Source organism: Megascapheus bottae, chromosome 36, assembly GCF_031878675.1.
Source record: "Megascapheus bottae isolate mThoBot1 chromosome 36, mThoBot2.hap1, whole genome shotgun sequence".
In the NCBI taxonomy this organism is placed as follows: Eukaryota; Metazoa; Chordata; class Mammalia; order Rodentia; family Geomyidae; genus Megascapheus; species Megascapheus bottae.
The window spans coordinates 1563539-1580084 of NC_143544.1; the positions used below are offsets into that span (position 1 = coordinate 1563539).

The window sequence follows — 16546 nt, forward strand, 5'->3', positions numbered from 1 at the left end:
GAGAGAGAGAGAGAGAGAGAGAGAGAGAGAGAGAGAGAGAGAGAGAGAGAGAGAAAGAGACAGAGAGAGAGAGACAGAGAGAGAGAGACAGAGAGAGACAGAGAGACTAACTTTAGGGACTTGCTGCCAGGTCGGCTTGCATTCTGAGCTGGAACATACACTGTCTTCCAGGATCTCAGGTCTGACACCTTTCTTTCACATACTCTGAGATGCTAGGCCTGGACTGGGCCACTGAAAATACTCTGGCTTGGCCCTCAAGTTCACAGGCAGGGACACAAGTTGCAGGGAAGGGAAAGGCTGCCTGGCAATGCCTGGCCACAACCTTTCAGATCGGGGCCAGAGACCCTCAAGAATCCTTCCAAGCGTTCACCATTCCTAAATCACAAGCCAGACAGGCACGTGAGCAGTCAAGAAGGACGCTACCTATCTGAGCAACAGAGGTGACTTCCTGAAATGGCACCTGGCAGGGAGCAAAGCAGCCAGGTGCCCGCTCCCCACTTCCCTAGGCAGCCGCACACCTTGCACCCGGAAATGTCACACGTCACACTTATCCCAAGCTGTCACCTTCTCCTTGTACTAAAAATGGTACTGTGTTCCTGCCTCTATTCCTTCCTTTCTCTCTGAATAGAAACGCTCATCTGTGCTCACCTTAACCCGCCGCCTCGCTGGGCCCCAGAGGAGGGGGAGCAGCCTCACAGGTGCTAGTGCAGCTCCCTTCGGAAAACCGACTTTGAGTGATGCCTGCATCACCAAGACAAAAACTCCCTGGTCCACAGGCGGCTCTGACGGAATGCCACAAAGCCGTGTCCCCTATGGACCCAGCAGCCTCCCCTGAACAAGGGGGCCCAAGAGCCACCCCACCCCTGGTGACTTATGCTTGTCTCCATTGGGGAAGGGAGGGAAAGGAGGAGTCTGAGGAGGGGGAGGAGAGCAAGAGAGAGAAGAAAAGAGAGGAAGGAGATAGAGGGAGAAGGAGGAAAAACCATTCATCTTCACTGAGGAACAACACAAAGTCCAGCTCCCACCAGTCCTATACTGGGGCTGGGACAGCAACCGGTGCACGGTCACCCTCCTAGGACACAACCATGTCAAAGCATCACCCAACCGTGCCAACCCAACCCTCCTGTTGATACACAGTAACACCAGCACAAAGACACCTTCTGGTACCTCCCTTCTCTCTGAGCCCTGGGGCACACACTATATTCTTGGTTGGTGACTGAGGGACAGGGAGGAGTCCGGCTGGTTGGCTCAGGCCTGGAGCTTGTCCCTATTCCAGTCTGCTCATGATGCTGCAGGCCAGTGGGGCAGCCTGCCCACAGCTTCTTGGGGGGCTGCTCCATGGGACAGTCCTAAGAGGATCTGGCTCTGTGGGGTCGTCACAAGGCTGGGTTGGGGCTGAAGACATGTCTACCCACAATGCACTGTCCCTGAGGGAGGGCAAGCCCTTGTGTCTGAGGGAAGGGCTACTCAGGCACCTTGCGTTGCTGTCAGGTGCAAGGCTGTCGCCAGGGCTCTAGATCAGCCGAGTTCTCCAGAGCACAGAGAAAGGAAGACACTGTAGACACTCCACTCACCAATCTCGGCTGCCTTACAAATGTATCCCCAGTAACATTTCCATTTGGCAGAGGAAACTGAGGCCAGAGAGGTTACTAAACTAGTCTAGGACCTCACAGAGCCTGGCTCTGTGGGCTCAGAGGATACAGCGGAGGAGGAGCACCCTAACTTCTGCTCTGAAGGAAGGTATTTATGCGCTTAATTCTGACTTTGCTTAATTCAGGGAGAAAGCCTGCACTTCACATCACACAAATGGACCCACACTTTCTGAAACTTTTTGCTAAAGGTCAACTTTTTTTTTTTTATGGGTTCCATCAAAGTTATTTTTTTTTCATTATTCTATGGAGCTGGGAGCATCATCCACACACGGGGAACTAATAACTTCAACAATAAAAACAACAACAACAAAAAAATAGTCCCAGAGGAAAGAGCATGAAGAACTTGCAATCTAATAACACACTCTCCTCCCCATGGAGCCCAGGCCCAGGTAATGGGTACTTTCCCGGGGCCGTGAGTACACACCCACAGAGGCCCTGGCCATGTCTCCACACCCACTCTGCCCTAGCTGGCCATCAGTTCCTGGGACCTCAGCTTCAGTCACCCTCACCTGCCCCTCCAGCCTGGCATGGACACCTCTTCCTAGGGGGGCCGGCTAACGAGTGGCCATGCTGCACCGACAAGCGAGGCGCCTCTGCTTCTCCACACTTGTACACGCTCACTTGGCACGGGTGGAAATCACCGCAGTCACAGTCACAATGGCTGTGGGTGTAGAATGGGATCTACAGCAGGCACCACAGGGAGTTCTTTACCCTGGCTTGCCTTGGTAAGCTCTGGTCCAACCTTAATCCCAAGTTCTCCAGGCCAAGGCCTGGAAGCGCTGCCCTGCCTGAGGCTGCAGCTCTCAAGAGCGCAACCCGGGGGGCCCTGGAGTGTCTGACCAAGGGAGGGTCTCTGCCAAGCCATCCGGTCTCCTGTTCTGTACAGCAGAGGCTGCACCAGCAGAGCCACCTGTCTCCCAATGGAGCCCAGGCCTTCACAGCTGCTTCCTGAACCTCACGTGGAAGACACTGCTCCTGTGCTGCTGATGGAGAAAGCAGGGTGCACACAGTGTACTAAACACCAGTGGACATAGGGTGAGAAAGCACTAGAGTCAGGATTCAAACCATCTTTCTACTGAAGAGGCTGTGCCTTTCCCACCTTACCACCTCTCCTGCAACCACAAAGCTACCTACAAAAATACTACACACCGGCTGTGCGTGTGGCCCAGTAATAGAGTGCTGGCCTAGCATGGCTGTCATCCCAGCTCTGAGGCAAGAGTAAAGGGAGGAATGTAGACCAGGACAGCCCAGGCAAAATGAAGCCCTGGCCCCAAACAACTAAAGAGCTGGAGGAGAGGCTCGGGGGTAGAACATCTGCCTATTGAGCCTGGGGTCCTGAGTTCAACCTGCAATACAGTACAAAAAAAAACAAAAAACAGGGCTGGGAGTTTGGCCTAGTGGTAGAGTGCTTACGCAGCATGCACCAAGACCTGGGTTCCATTCTTCGGTATCACATACACAGAAAAGGCTGCAAGTGGTGCTGTGGCTCATGTGGTAGAGTGCTAGCCTTGAGAAAGCCCAGGGACAGTGCTCAGGCCCTGAGATCATGCCCCAGGACTGGCAAAAACAAAAAAAACCTTTTCTTTTTAAAGTACAAAGTAAACTGCCTGTCAGCCAGTTCTGAGTCCAGCTTACTTCCATTCTGGAATGGACCCCTACTCTGAATTCTGATTAAGGGTAAATTTAAACCTTTCAAATATCCAACTGACTTTTGAGGCAAATAATTGCATTTTATACTAAATTTATTTGCAGCTCAAATATGCTCCAAACCTTGTTTTGATTACTTGTTTGGAGAAAGAGTAACATTAGAAATGCCTAAGAACTACATTTGCATGATGGATGATGAGACAGGAATTACAGTGGGGGAAAATAAAAAGAAATGGAAAAACCAAACATCCCTCAAAATTCAATGGCACCACTGAATCTCAAGCCTACTCCCCTCACTCACACCCAGCAGGCCCTACACCCCGCTCCCTGCCCCACTGTGTCCTCACAGGCAGAATGCCCATGTGGCCAGGGAGGCTAAAACGTGGTGAAGGGGCTACAGCAAGTGAGCAAGCGGGTTTGCGCTGGGCACAGCTGCTGGCCTGCAGTCTGCAGGTCTCATCTGATTTTACTGAGCAGCTATTTTAGAACTTGCTCTTCCTGTCTCAATGTTGAGTCAGGAGGCTTCTTTCTGGGTCTCCCCAGTCATGGGACCCTCTTCACAGACACATACTGGGCCTTTAGACCAACAGAAGCCAGCCAGAAATCAGTCAAGACATACAAGACAACTCCAATGTCTCTCTCGCCTGTGATCTTCTCACCGTGCAGTCTGTCCTAGTCTCAGGCTTGGTCCCCTGAAACGATTCATTCTTTGTCTGGTATCTGTAGATATCTATATTTGGTCTAGCTCTTTCTATTTATTTTCCTATGCTAGTATATGCATTTTAATTATTTTAGATGGGCCTAAACTATAAATTCTTCTTAGCTATTATCTGGGTTCCTCTCCATGTTGTCACACATGATAGCGAGCTTTCACAAGCTGACATCCAAGGCCCGCAGTATCCTCTCTAATGGCTGTATCATTCTTCCCCACCTTTGCAGTTTTTCGGAGGCGGGTGAGCACTGCCTGTGGTGGTACATTACATTACATTCCTCTAGGTAGCTCGGATGTGCCTGCAGGCCCCCACTGTGGGCACACCACGGCTTCCGGCTCCATTATTACCAGGAAGGAAGGATGTTTCTCCTGGAGCGAGGCTTGCCACACCATGGCTTCTGAGCAGCTTTCAGCACCACAGCATGCCCGACTAAGGGTGGCCTCTTCCTCCCAGATGCTGACAGGAACCATGAGGAACACAGCCACAGCTAACCCAGGAATGGCAAATAGACGCACAATAAGCCTATTGTTGTAAGCTGTGAGGATTGGTGTATTAAGCAACAAGCTAACACTTATGAGAGCCAACCACGGTGTTGCATGACTTACAGATCTCCAGGCTCCTTTTTTGTCCAGGACCCCACTGCATAAATGGACCCTGATGTATTTGTCCTGTTCCTTGTGGATAGGCATGCATGGCTGTTTCACACTTTTGCTATTTTGTAGCTGATTAATATTAGCTTTCCTTCGCTGGCTAACTCGATGGTGACAAGAACCTAACTGCTCTCACAGAGCCACTATCATCATCATAACCATCACTATCACCGCCGCCGCCAATGATCACCGTGACCATCATCACTGCGATTACCACCATCACAAATCATCAACATTACCAATCATCACCACCCCTGTAGTCATCATCACAAATCACCACGGTCACCAATCATGAACGTCAGTATCACCAGTAAGCAAATATTGCCACCAGCATCACTTCCATTCTCCCTTCACAGGCACCCAGGTAAGAAAGAGGTGATATTTTTTCTCAGAGAGAGCACAGAACTAGAAGGCTTCTAGCCTGAGGCCTCCAGCTCTGCTCCAGTCACTAGCTGCATTATCTAGGGTGGGGTAATGCACCTGTCTGGCCTCTTCTTACCCACCTGTCAACAGAATGAAAATGCTTTCCCTTATGAGGTGGTGGTGAAGAATCCAAGCTGTGTGTCTGAAGATTCAATACATATCCTGGGCCTATGCAACTGTCTCCCTTTATTCACAAGGGGATCAATGCAAATGTGTGTGTGTGTAGTAGGGGGGAGAGGCAGGCTTGGTTCCAACTTAATGCAACAGTTCACTGTGCAACTTCATATTTCCCCAAACCCTTCCCAGGCGCCCTGCTCGGTACCTGCCTCCTGTCATCTTGGCCAAGTCAGAACCAAGGCTGTGTCCTCATCTCCACCATCCTGAGTGTTAACACTCACTATTCTCCAAGACCCCAGTGGGTGATGCAGCCTCCACTCTGTCTCAGCCCCTGAAAAGCAGCCTCAACACAGCTGCCAACTTGAGCTGCTTCATCTAACTCCAGACAGCAGAGCAGTCTGGCAGAATCTCACCCTGCGGAGAAACCTGGCACAGTGCTGGGATGCACAGCTTCTCAGGGCATGGCTGCCAGCAAAGCAACTCGAAAGAGATAACCTTTCAAGGTGGGCTGGAAATGCTTTGCTGTGTGTGGAAGATGTAGAGAAGGAAACTTAATGCAATAGCACCACCTGGTCTGCCTCATTAGAAGACCCAGGCTCCGCCAGGCCTTGCTCAGGAAGACAGGAATCAAAAGTTCTCAGCCCCTTGGAATCATGTGGCAGTGGTCCAAAGATCAACCAGAAGAAAGCTCAGCCAAGCCAGGGGAGGTATTCAGTCCCCAACACACAAGGCTGTTTCTTTAAACCCAGGAATAAAATAGTTATTATCCCCAGGCTGCAGGCCCTGGGAAATCATTTGTCACATAAACATAAGCCACAGGAGACAACATCTGAGCAGCTACTGCTGGCCTACAAACAGCTCTTACAGACAGGCTGCCTCCCACAACCCCAGGTCAGCATAGCTGAGCAGCAGCAGCCCCACAGTTCTGGAAGCCTCTACAACAGCTCAAGTCTTTCAGTTCCAATGAAACCCTATCAGCAAGGAGGTTAGCAAGTCCCTGCTGCAAGGGACAGGGTCAAATGTGGCTTGCGGTGGGCTTCTAACATCTACGAGAAGGCGTCTACTGCTTCTGAATATTGGGGTCAGCACTTGGTAAGACCTACCTTTGAGACACTATCCACATGCAATTTTCCTTACATCAAGCAGTTAATGTCCAAGATTGGGCTCTGTGCTTTCCAACTGGTTTCTATTCTGTCCTGTGGGCCCTGGCTGTGCAGGAAGACTCAGGACACCAGGAAAGGGAATAGAGCTGATGACACTTGAGCGCTATGTGGCTGTGCACGTGTCATTTACTATGCATTCTGAACATCTCTGTCTCCACCTGTCAAATGGAAAAAATGGCTACAAAATCTTGGGACTCTTGTGATAGAGAAATAAAATAATACACAATACTTAAACAGGACAACCCCAGGCTCCTTTCTTCCTAAGGTTTTGGAGATCAGAAAGGAAAAGAACACATTTAAAAAAAAACTTATAAACCAAATAAAAATATCAGCAAAGTCTGAAACTTTTATGATAGAGGGTGACTATCAGAGGACCCCTAAAAATAAGGAAGCAAGCGATACAGGAGAACAGAAAAGGGCATTATAGCCGTTCACAAAATAAAAATGAAAACAACAAACTAAAGCAGGGATGTGTGCTCAACCTCCCACACAAGAAAACGAGCATTCTCAAATCAAGGAAGATTGATTTAACCTTATGTTGGCAAGGACACAGAACAAAAAGTGCTCAGTCACCTTATTGTGTAACCAGGAACCTGTTCTGCCCTTGGGCAGACGAATATTAAAAAATGTACATGCTCTTTGCCATGGCAAACTCACTTGTTTATCCCAGAAAAATACTTATAGGTAAGTACAAACAAGCCCACACTAGGACAAGTCTGGCAATTTTGTTTGCATGAAACAAAGTATCCCTCATCCAAGACACTTGTGCAAACAATGACCCCTCCAAAGTAGGAAACAATAGGCAGACACTTCAGGGGGACCACCTTTACTATTAGAAGGGAACAGGAAGCTATTCCACACAAAAGGCTTTGAGGAAACCAAGGAGACCTTACTCTTTGCAAATGGAAACTATCCCAGACATTGGACTACATGTCTCAAGTCCCACATGTAACTTCAGCTGTGCTTCTACCACAACACTTATTACAGAGAGAGAGAAACCCAATGTACTATTTCATGCCAACTGAGTGGCTGAAATTTTCCGTCTTTCCTTCCTTGCTTCTTTCCTTTCTTTCCCTCCCTCCTTCGCACTCCCCCCTCCACCTTTTTTCTTTCCTTTTGTGCTGGTCCTGGAGCGTGAGCTTGAACTCAGAAACTGAGCATGGTCCTTCAACATTCTTTTTTATTTTTTTTCCAGTCCTGGGGCTTGAACTCAGGGCCTGAGCACTGTCCCTGGGCTTTTCCTCAAGGCTAGCACTCTACCAACTTGAGCTACAGCACCACTTCTGGCTTTTTCTATGTATGTAGTACCAAGGAATCAAACCTGGGTCTTCCCGCATGCTAGGCAATCACTCTACCACTAAGCCAAACTCCCAGCCCAGTCCTTCAGCATTTTTGCTCAAGGCTGGTGCTCTACCACTTGAGTCACAGCTCTAGTTCCATTTTTTTTGGAAGTTCATTGATGAGAAGAGTCTCAAGACTTTCCTGCCTAGGCTAGTCCGAGCCTCAATCCTCAGATCTCAGACTCTTGAGTAACTAGGATGACAGGTCTGAGCAGGGATCTGGCAAGGTATCTGGTTCACTCTTGCCAATGCATAGTCCTTCCTACTAAATTCTCTTTGCCTACTGCCATTCCTGACCTCTTCCACAGCACAAATGCCGAGAGTTGTGCTGCAAGGGAATCAGCTCTATTTCTGGATGCTGGGGAGTGTGGTTCCTACGCCCTCCCTCAAGGCAGGCTTTGGAGACCCCGACATTCCTCACACAGTCTCTCCTGTGGGATCGGCCCTGGGCTCTGCCAGAGCCTCCCCGCTGGGAACCATCAACTGCTTTCACCATTTCCCAAGGCAAAAACCACCTCAGGCCCGGCTCTGTGAGTTGGGCTTCTCACTAATTCGGTGAGCACTGTAGAGGATCTATCAGTAAAACAGGAAACGCCAAGTTTGGCTGCAGGTTGCCTGCTACCTGCCATCTCAGAGGTACTAGGAGGTGTCCATGAGACAAAGCCACACCAGGAAGGATACCTCCCCACCAGGACACTAGCCCCAGATGCTTCTAGGAAAGTTCAAGTCTACCCTAGATGGTAACTCGGGGTCTTCAGACCAGTTGAAATTGCTATTTGGGCTGAAGCTGTGACAAAGTACAATGTGTGTGCCCTTACTGCCTCGCTCATGAAACGGGTAGAGGATCTCCCCTCCTGGTGCCGTGCCAGGTCGGATGCATCTCATGTTCACAGCACCCGCAAACCAGAGACCTGACGCTGTAGTTCTGTCACTATTAATTTTTAATCTATTTGGCTCTTCCAGAGCACCACCCTGCCCTCAGAGCTGTTTTCACTAGTATCTGGTGTTTTGCTTCATGCTGACTCACTTTTTACTTACAAATTTTCTTTCTGACGGGAACTGTCTGTCACCATGGAGAATGGAAAAATAGAATTGTGTCGTAACTATGAGGCCAGTGCAAAAATAGACAATAACAATGTAAAGTCGAGCCTGATGCGGTGTCCTGCATCTCCTAAGAGGAAATAGCAGAGCTCAGGGTGCCTCACACATTTGAGTCCTCCAAGCAACACCCCCCAGCTCTCCCACACTCAAAGAAGACCATTTGTGTTGTTGCTATTCTGAGGGTTTAAGATAAAAAGGGAAAGACAGAGAAGAGAGATCTAGAAATCTGTCACTACTAATTCTTCTAAACTAGAGCCAAGCGCAGCATGGACTCATGGGCTTGCCTACTACTTGTTAAGGTGATAGGGTTCTGGGTTGAACATATCCACAGAAGGGCCAGATTTTCTAGGGCCAGACTCCAGCTCCTCTGGCCATCAGGTGTAAGCAACAAATGTGCTTGTCTGAGACTGAGCACTGCACTTGCCAGGGAAGCAGGAAGTACACTTGGGTGTCTGTGTGTCTAATCTCCTAACAATTTTACAACTATTATCACATACATGTTACAGATGTAGAAATGGGTTTACCTGAGGCCACGGATTTAAAGTGTGAGTCCTTTCTCACTACTCTGTTCTCTGGGGAGAGGATCTTGACAGCTGAGAATATTTCTCTATGGAGTCTCTCTCACTAAGAAAAATGCCAACATACCCCGGCTTTTCACAGAGGCCTGGGGAGCCAGAACAAAATTTCATGAAAATTATTGTAATTCAAAAGGACAGGTAAGGTAGCTCCCACTTATAATCCCAGCCATTAAGGAAGTAGACATCTAGATGACTGCAGTTTAAGATTAGGTAAAACTTAGACTCCAAGTTTGGCCTAGTGGTAGAGTGCTTGCCTAGCATGCACGAAGACCCGGGTTCAAGTCCTCGGTACCACATACATAGAAAAAAGCTGGAAGTGGTGCTGAGGCTTAAGTGGTAGAGTTCTAACCTTGAGAAAGTCCAAGGGCAGGGCTCAGGCCCTGAGCTCAAGCCCAGGACTGGAAAAAAAAATTAAAAAAAAAAACAACTTAGACTCCATTTCAACTCATAAGCCAGGTATGGTGATGTAAATCTGTAACCCTGGCTACAATGGAGTTATAGGTAAGAGGATCAGGGCCTAAGGCTGGTCACTAATAAAAGTAGGAAATCCTACCTAAAAAATAACACACACACCCACACACACACACACACAATGGAAACAAGAAAGCAGCCTAGAGTCTGCTAAAACTAGCAGTTACAGAATGCATGGGCACAACAAGTAATCAGGATCCAGAGTAACAAAGAGAAAGCCCAGAGAAGAAGTAGGCAGCAAGGAAAGAGGCATCAGAAAGTCAGAGAGAAGAAAAACCGAGCTCCCCATCGGGATGTCTACAACCTTTGCTTGTCAAGCTGTTGTTGCCCCTCCTTGAAAAGCTGAGCCTGGCTTGGCACAGTATTACACACCCAAAGTCCCAGCACCCAGAAGCAGAAGCAGGAAGATCCCAAGTGTTGGGCTAGCCTAAGCTACACAGTAAGACCTTACCTCAAAACCCCCCAGAAAGGAAACATCTTCTGGATTCCATTTGGAAGACCAACTCTCTCCACTATCAGGCACGTGGTTGGGTGAATTCAGCACGAATTCCAGCTCTAGTGAGAGTTACATGAGCCAGTCAGAGAAGCCCATAGCCTGGCTCTAAGGCTCAGGAAGGGACTTGAGAGCTATGATAAACCAGCCAGCCTGGTCTTCACTGGAACCATCTCATCAAACTAGGCCTGATGGGGGACCATTCATCAGCCCCCCAGATAGGAAGTCAAGAACAAAAACACATGTCAGCCACAACTTCTTGATCTGACTGTATCCAACTGCAAAGCCAGCATGCCTGAATCCTGACCCACCTGGCTTTTCACTGCAAATCCCCACTTTCACTCAAGCATCCCAAGCTGAGCTTCTTCTGTAGGAGCCACATGAGGAATCCTGCCCAGTTCCTCCAACATGACTGACTGGTGGCTACCCACGGCTTCCTCCAGTGCTAGATAACTTCCACCACTAAGAGGCAGAGATCCAGAGCGTAGCAGACAAATGGTGCGCTCAGGCCCACTGAACGTGTGTTCCTGAAGAGCAGGCACTCACCTGATACACATGGAATGCGTTAGCTGCTTTACCACGGAGAAACACAGATGGGATCCAGACATTGATCAGTGCCCGGTTAGATCTACATAGGAGACAGAGGGCAAAGTTGACTATTTTTACTCACAGGAAACAACTTTGCAGGACACAACTCTGTCCCTAAGACGTATTCTGGGGGGCCAGGAGTTTGGCCTAGTGGTTAAAGTGCTTGCCTAGCATGCATGAAGACCGGGGTTCGATTCCTTGGTACCACATACATAGAAAAAAGCCGGAAGTGGTGCTGAGGCTCAAGTGGTAGAGCTCTAGCCTTGACAAAATCCAAGGACAGTGCTCAGGCCTGAGCTCAAGCCCAGGACTGGGGGAAAAAAAAAAAAGAGGCATTCTGCCCAGCAATCTATACTGCACATAGTCTGATAGGGACAAGTTTAACTCATCGCTCAGCCTCCTGAGACTACCCGGAGGGACTCAGGTCACATAGCCACTTGTATGGTTTAAGTGCACATGTGCAGCTTCTTCTACTGGGCGATGGAGAAGCTCCCCCTCTGTTCTATCTAGCCAGAGACCCTGGCCTATGACAAATGTGCTCAAGGACGCGGGAGGCAGCACACAGTGACCCCTCAGTTTCTGGGGCCATGGAGCACACTGCCCCCTCACAGCCCTGACCTCACCCCCAGAGTCCTGCTTTCACACTATGAGAGTGGCAGCAGACATGCAAGTGGAGTGGTTGCTGAGCACGCACAAAGTGTGCATTCAAACCCAGCACCCACATACAGAATTACATTCTGAGTATCTGCAGCGTGTGGCTTGGTGCTCTTGCCTGCACTAGCTGATTTAATCCCCACAGGGATTGTTTAGGGCACAGTCAAGGGTGTTCTGTGGTGGATTTGTCTTATAGGATGCCTGGAAACTTAAATTTTAAGTCACCAGGTATCCACACATCTACCTTTCTAGATCCAAACCATACAGAGCCTAAAGATGCTGGCTGGTGACACAATGCTAAAGGCAGCAGCTATGTAACCAGTGCTGCATCTCTGGGCTCCTGCCTTTGCCTCTGCCCCCCACCCTCTCCCAGGTTCAATGTGCTACTCAGTCAGCCCCAAAAGCAATGGGTCTGACCATGGACGGAAACCTATGAAACCAAATAGACCTTTTATCTTTAAAGGCCATTGCCTGGTGTACTTTGTTATAGTAACAGAGAGCTGACTGACACAAGGTGCACTCTGGTTATGTGGGGCAGTGCTCTGTGAATACATCAGCGATGACTGGCTGACAGGCTTGTTTCCTAGTGATCTTCCATCTACTTCCTCTACAACCACATCACCTTGGGCAGATGTCGCAGTGGTTTTTTTCTTCCCACTGGGGTCTGCAGGGACACAGGCCAGCAGCACGGTCGTAGTCCTAAAGAACCCCTCATGAGCACACACACAAACTTACATTTCAAAATCTGATAGACTCTGGTCTTCGGATGTTTGGCTCAGATCTCCAGGTACCTACCATTGGGACAGAGAAGAGAGAAAACACTCAGTGGTTGCCATGGTTTGCATAATGACAGAAGATGTCTGCTTTTCATGACCCCGAAATGGTCCCCATTCAGAGAGAAGTGAACAGCGGTTGCAGGAGAACAATGGGAGACTGGGAGGGGGTGGCTGGAGACTCTGTGGCAGTAAGAAAAAGATGTGCCGTGTGTGATCTCAATTTTCCTCCCAAAGAAGGGCTGATAATCCTATTGAGATAATCATAGCCAAAGAAGCTTGTGATTTCAGGGCTGGAAAAAACTAATTGGGATCTCAGATGCAAGATATCAGATGTGTGGTCCAAAAAGCATCTATTGTTCATCATAATGGCAACACACATACACACCCACTAGTGAGCACAAAAGCCAATGTCACCCCAAGTGACCCCATACCCCCGCCCTGGAGTGTGCGAGGCAGAATACACTGCAACTGATTCCAAAGGGCCACTGGGTGAGAGAAGCAAAATGTGCTTGCTCTTGTCCTCCACCAGTGCTGCCTGGGGGGTCCTGACCACACTCCTTGGAGGTGAGTGTGAAAGCACTGGATAGCAAGTGTGACCTCCAGTAACCCCCCCATCTCCCAGCCTCAGCTCCCCTGAGAGGGGAGCTGTCCAGCACTGATAGATGTCTGATAAAGGGTGTTGTGATTCTAATACCCAGGGAGTGAGCTTTCTTTTTGATGTGATCAAGTCTGAACTGGACCTGCACGCCAGTGGCTCATGCCTGTAATCCCAGCTACTCAGCAGGCTGAGATCTGAGAATCCCAGTGTAGGTAGGAAAGACCGTGAGACTCTCTAATTAATCGCCAAAAAGCCAGACACAGAGCGGTAGAGCTGGGAAGAATGCCAGCCCTGAACAAAAAAACTAAGGGACAGTACCCAAGCCCTGAGTTCAAGCCCTAGTCCTTGGTGGGGAAGGGGGAAAATCACCTCTCTCTCTCCTACCCCTAAAAGATTAGAAAGCCAGAAGATTATAAACAACCTAAAATTCAAACAACAAATGGTTCAAGCAATTGCAACATGTCTATTTAATATAATCAAGTTAAATGTTTAAGTGGATTTTACAGGTATGCACATGTGTGTATGTGTACATGTGTATGTATACATTCTCAAGAGTGTGGGCCTAACACCAATCCTGGAAGGAAATGTAATGAGTAGTAATGGTGGCTATCACAGACAACAGATGGGGAGAATAGGGAAAAGACACACTTATTTCCTATTTTTCTGTAAGATAAAATCATGATCTTCTGAATTGCTTTGAAAACTGCAAAGGTGCTATTGAAGAGTGAGCTGGCTTTCTCTGTGCTGTTTTGACACAATCTCTCAGACAGATCAGCAGTCTAAGTGCAGAGTGTGGGCTACCACGCTGCTGGGGTGCTGGCACAGAGAGCTGAGACCCTGTCTCACATGTGTTCATGCTCTACAAGGCCATAGCAGTGAACTCTGAAGTGCAGATACAAGGGCCCAGGGGGCACAGGCTGGCCCAGGACCCTGTCAACCCATAAGGAATGAGGCTATTAATTTTAAAATAAAAAAAAACCATTCTAGATCTGGTGAAAGCTCTATTCCCTTTAATACAAAGCAGTCCAAGACTGAAAATGTCTAGTGTGGTCCCTGCCAGTAACAATACAGCCTCCAGGTGTCACATGGCCAGAATGAACACAGAGGGAGATGACAGTGCCTCCTTGCACTTCTCTGTACTGAGTAACAACACAGGAACTCAGAGAGACCTTGCTTCAAACTCAGATACACGAAGGTGAAAGTGGACGTAGCTGGGGTCCTGGAGCTATACATCCTTCCCCAAGACACCACTCTCCATGCATGTGCACACTGTGTCCATTGCACACTGTCAGGACTCAGGTTCCCTCTCGCGGGGGTGGAAGGAAGCCCCCTGTTTCTCTTCCCTGAATGAAAACTCCAAAGGTAGTTTGGAGATGGTTCCGATGGATGCAGTGTGAGACCCAAGTGCCCTGTCAGTACGCCACGCCACTTCCTCCCAGCATGAAGTGACAGAGCTTGTTCTAGGGAGCTGCCCTCCGAGAGGCTCTGATTGTATGCACCACAAAGGGCAGAGATGAGAGAGAGCAAGGAAGAGGAGTGAAGGAAGACAGGTGCGGTTTGTAAGGATGACATCATCATGCTTCTGTGAGGAGCAAAGAGTTTCTGCAAGAAGCTCCCATTTTCCTAATGGACAAGCTCCCCTCGAGGCAGTGGGGTCCCACTGGTTCAAATGCATGAGCCCCATCAAGTCCCACTGGTTCAAATGCCTGAGCCAAGATGGTCACCAGGCCAGGCCCCACCATAGCTGTGTGCTGACAACTAGCTGAGCAAACTGAACTTCTGAAAATTCAGCCACTCACAGGGTACTCTAGCAGTAACAGAACAGAAGGTGCCTAAGGTCATTTGGTTATTAAGTAACACAGGTCCTTTTCAATGCAGAGTCCTGAGTTTGCCCCTGGGAGGCTCAGGCAATGGGGTAAACTCATCTTCACAACCTTGGCTGGTGGGCAACCTCTGTTGGGGGAGGCAGGGGGTGCACTTCCAGGAGTGTTCTCACTCTAGGAAGCACCTTCCCTGGCCACAGAATTAAATAGAACTGCCACTTGTCCACCCTCCACAGACATGTCCCAGTCTGAAACCACCCCACAATGTGTGTCTGTGATGGGCCCTCCAGTGAGAGGCAAACTTGGAGAATATCTTCCACATCGCCCCGTGCAGTGCCTCTCCCCATTCACGTGGCACCCAGCAGCTGGGTCTAGCACTTGCCACATTGTCAGTACTGATTAAATGAATGAATCATAATACACGCTATCTTTCCACACCAAAGTATCAATCAAGTTTTAAAGTGATTTGTAGCAAATTCAAAATCTTCCGGCAAATGGAGATTCGCTTGGAGATAAAAAGAAACCCTATCTTATTTTCTCTCTTCTAATTACAGGACTCCCAGATTCACTGCTCAAAGAAAAAAAAGCAGAAAAGAGACAGGATGGGGGCAGAAAGCTTCATCCCAACACTGCACGGCTCCCAGGCCTGCATACGGCAGCGTCATTCTCAACATCCATTTCCAAACAACCTTCCTCAAGCACTTACTGCTCCCTACCCAGTACATCCACATTCTCCACCTCACCAAAACTCTGGCTTTCTCTCCTTTCTCTTTATTTCATTTTGGCAGTACTGGGGATTGATCTCAGGCTCTCATTCTTGCAGGCAAGTACTCTACCATTTGGGCGATACCCCCAAGCTCATTTTGAAGTTACTTTTTTCAACTCTCACTTGAGTCTACCTGTGCAGGCCTGGGCCATTATCCTCCCACTTGTGTTTCCCTAAGAAGACAGGCCTTGCACCACTGTGCCAAGCTATTTGTTGAGACTTCTTGAACTTTTCTTCCTGGCTGACCTGGAATCTTGGTCCCCTGATCTCTATCTCTAAAGTGGCTAGGATTACAGATGTGAACCACTATATGCAGCTGTTCTCATTTTTTTTTTGCCAGCCCTGGGACTTGAACTCAGGGCCCAAGCACTGTCCTTGGACTTTCTCAAGGCTAGAGCTCTACCACTTGAGCCTCAGCACCACTTCCGGCTTTTTTCTATATATGTGGTACCTAGGAATGGAACCCGGGTCTTCGTGCATGCTAGGCAAGCACTCTGCCACAAGGCTAAACTCCTGGCCACTGTTCTCATTTTTTAATGAGAAATAAAGTGTGAAGTGGCACAGCTCTTTCTCCCACCTTGCTTGGGTGGTTAGACCAAAGGAGGGCGGTAGTCCACTGTCCTTACCACCAGGAGACACATAACAGGGTCTGGACCACATCCAGGGTTCCCTGCTTGTCACTGTTAATTTGTTTGCTTTACAAATATCCAATTAGAGGCTTCAGATCCAAGTGGTTTTATAAACAATCAAGGTCAAGGACTCATTGATTAGAGTAAACAACTGGCAGATAAGAGCTTTAAAGAGTTTCATGTTACCCTGTGTGCAGCCAAAACCTGGACGATTATCAAGACTTCTGTATTTTTCCCAAAGATTGTGAGGTCCTCAGGGGCAATATTTTCAGAGCCCACAACAATATCAGGCACATATGATCGCTCAGCAAATGTTCCCAGATAGGGATGGATGAACAGATGGAGAGATGGATGAATATCCAGG

The 16546-nt window shown here is 48.7% G+C and overlaps 1 protein-coding gene across 2 annotated transcripts in view; it reads right to left on the minus strand.

Moving 5' to 3' along the window:
- The window catches only part of Snx29 (sorting nexin 29), a 202600-nt gene that overhangs the window by 31155 nt on the left and 154899 nt on the right, over positions 1 to 16546 (minus strand). For both annotated transcript variants that reach the window (XM_090324654.1, XM_090324653.1), the window contains exons 17-18: positions 12326 to 12381; positions 10895 to 10976 (exon numbers count right to left, since the gene is read on the minus strand). In XM_090324654.1, coding sequence (XP_090180780.1) covers positions 10895 to 10976; positions 12326 to 12381 — 138 coding nt within the window. The remainder of the gene's footprint in view (positions 1 to 10894; positions 10977 to 12325; positions 12382 to 16546) is intronic.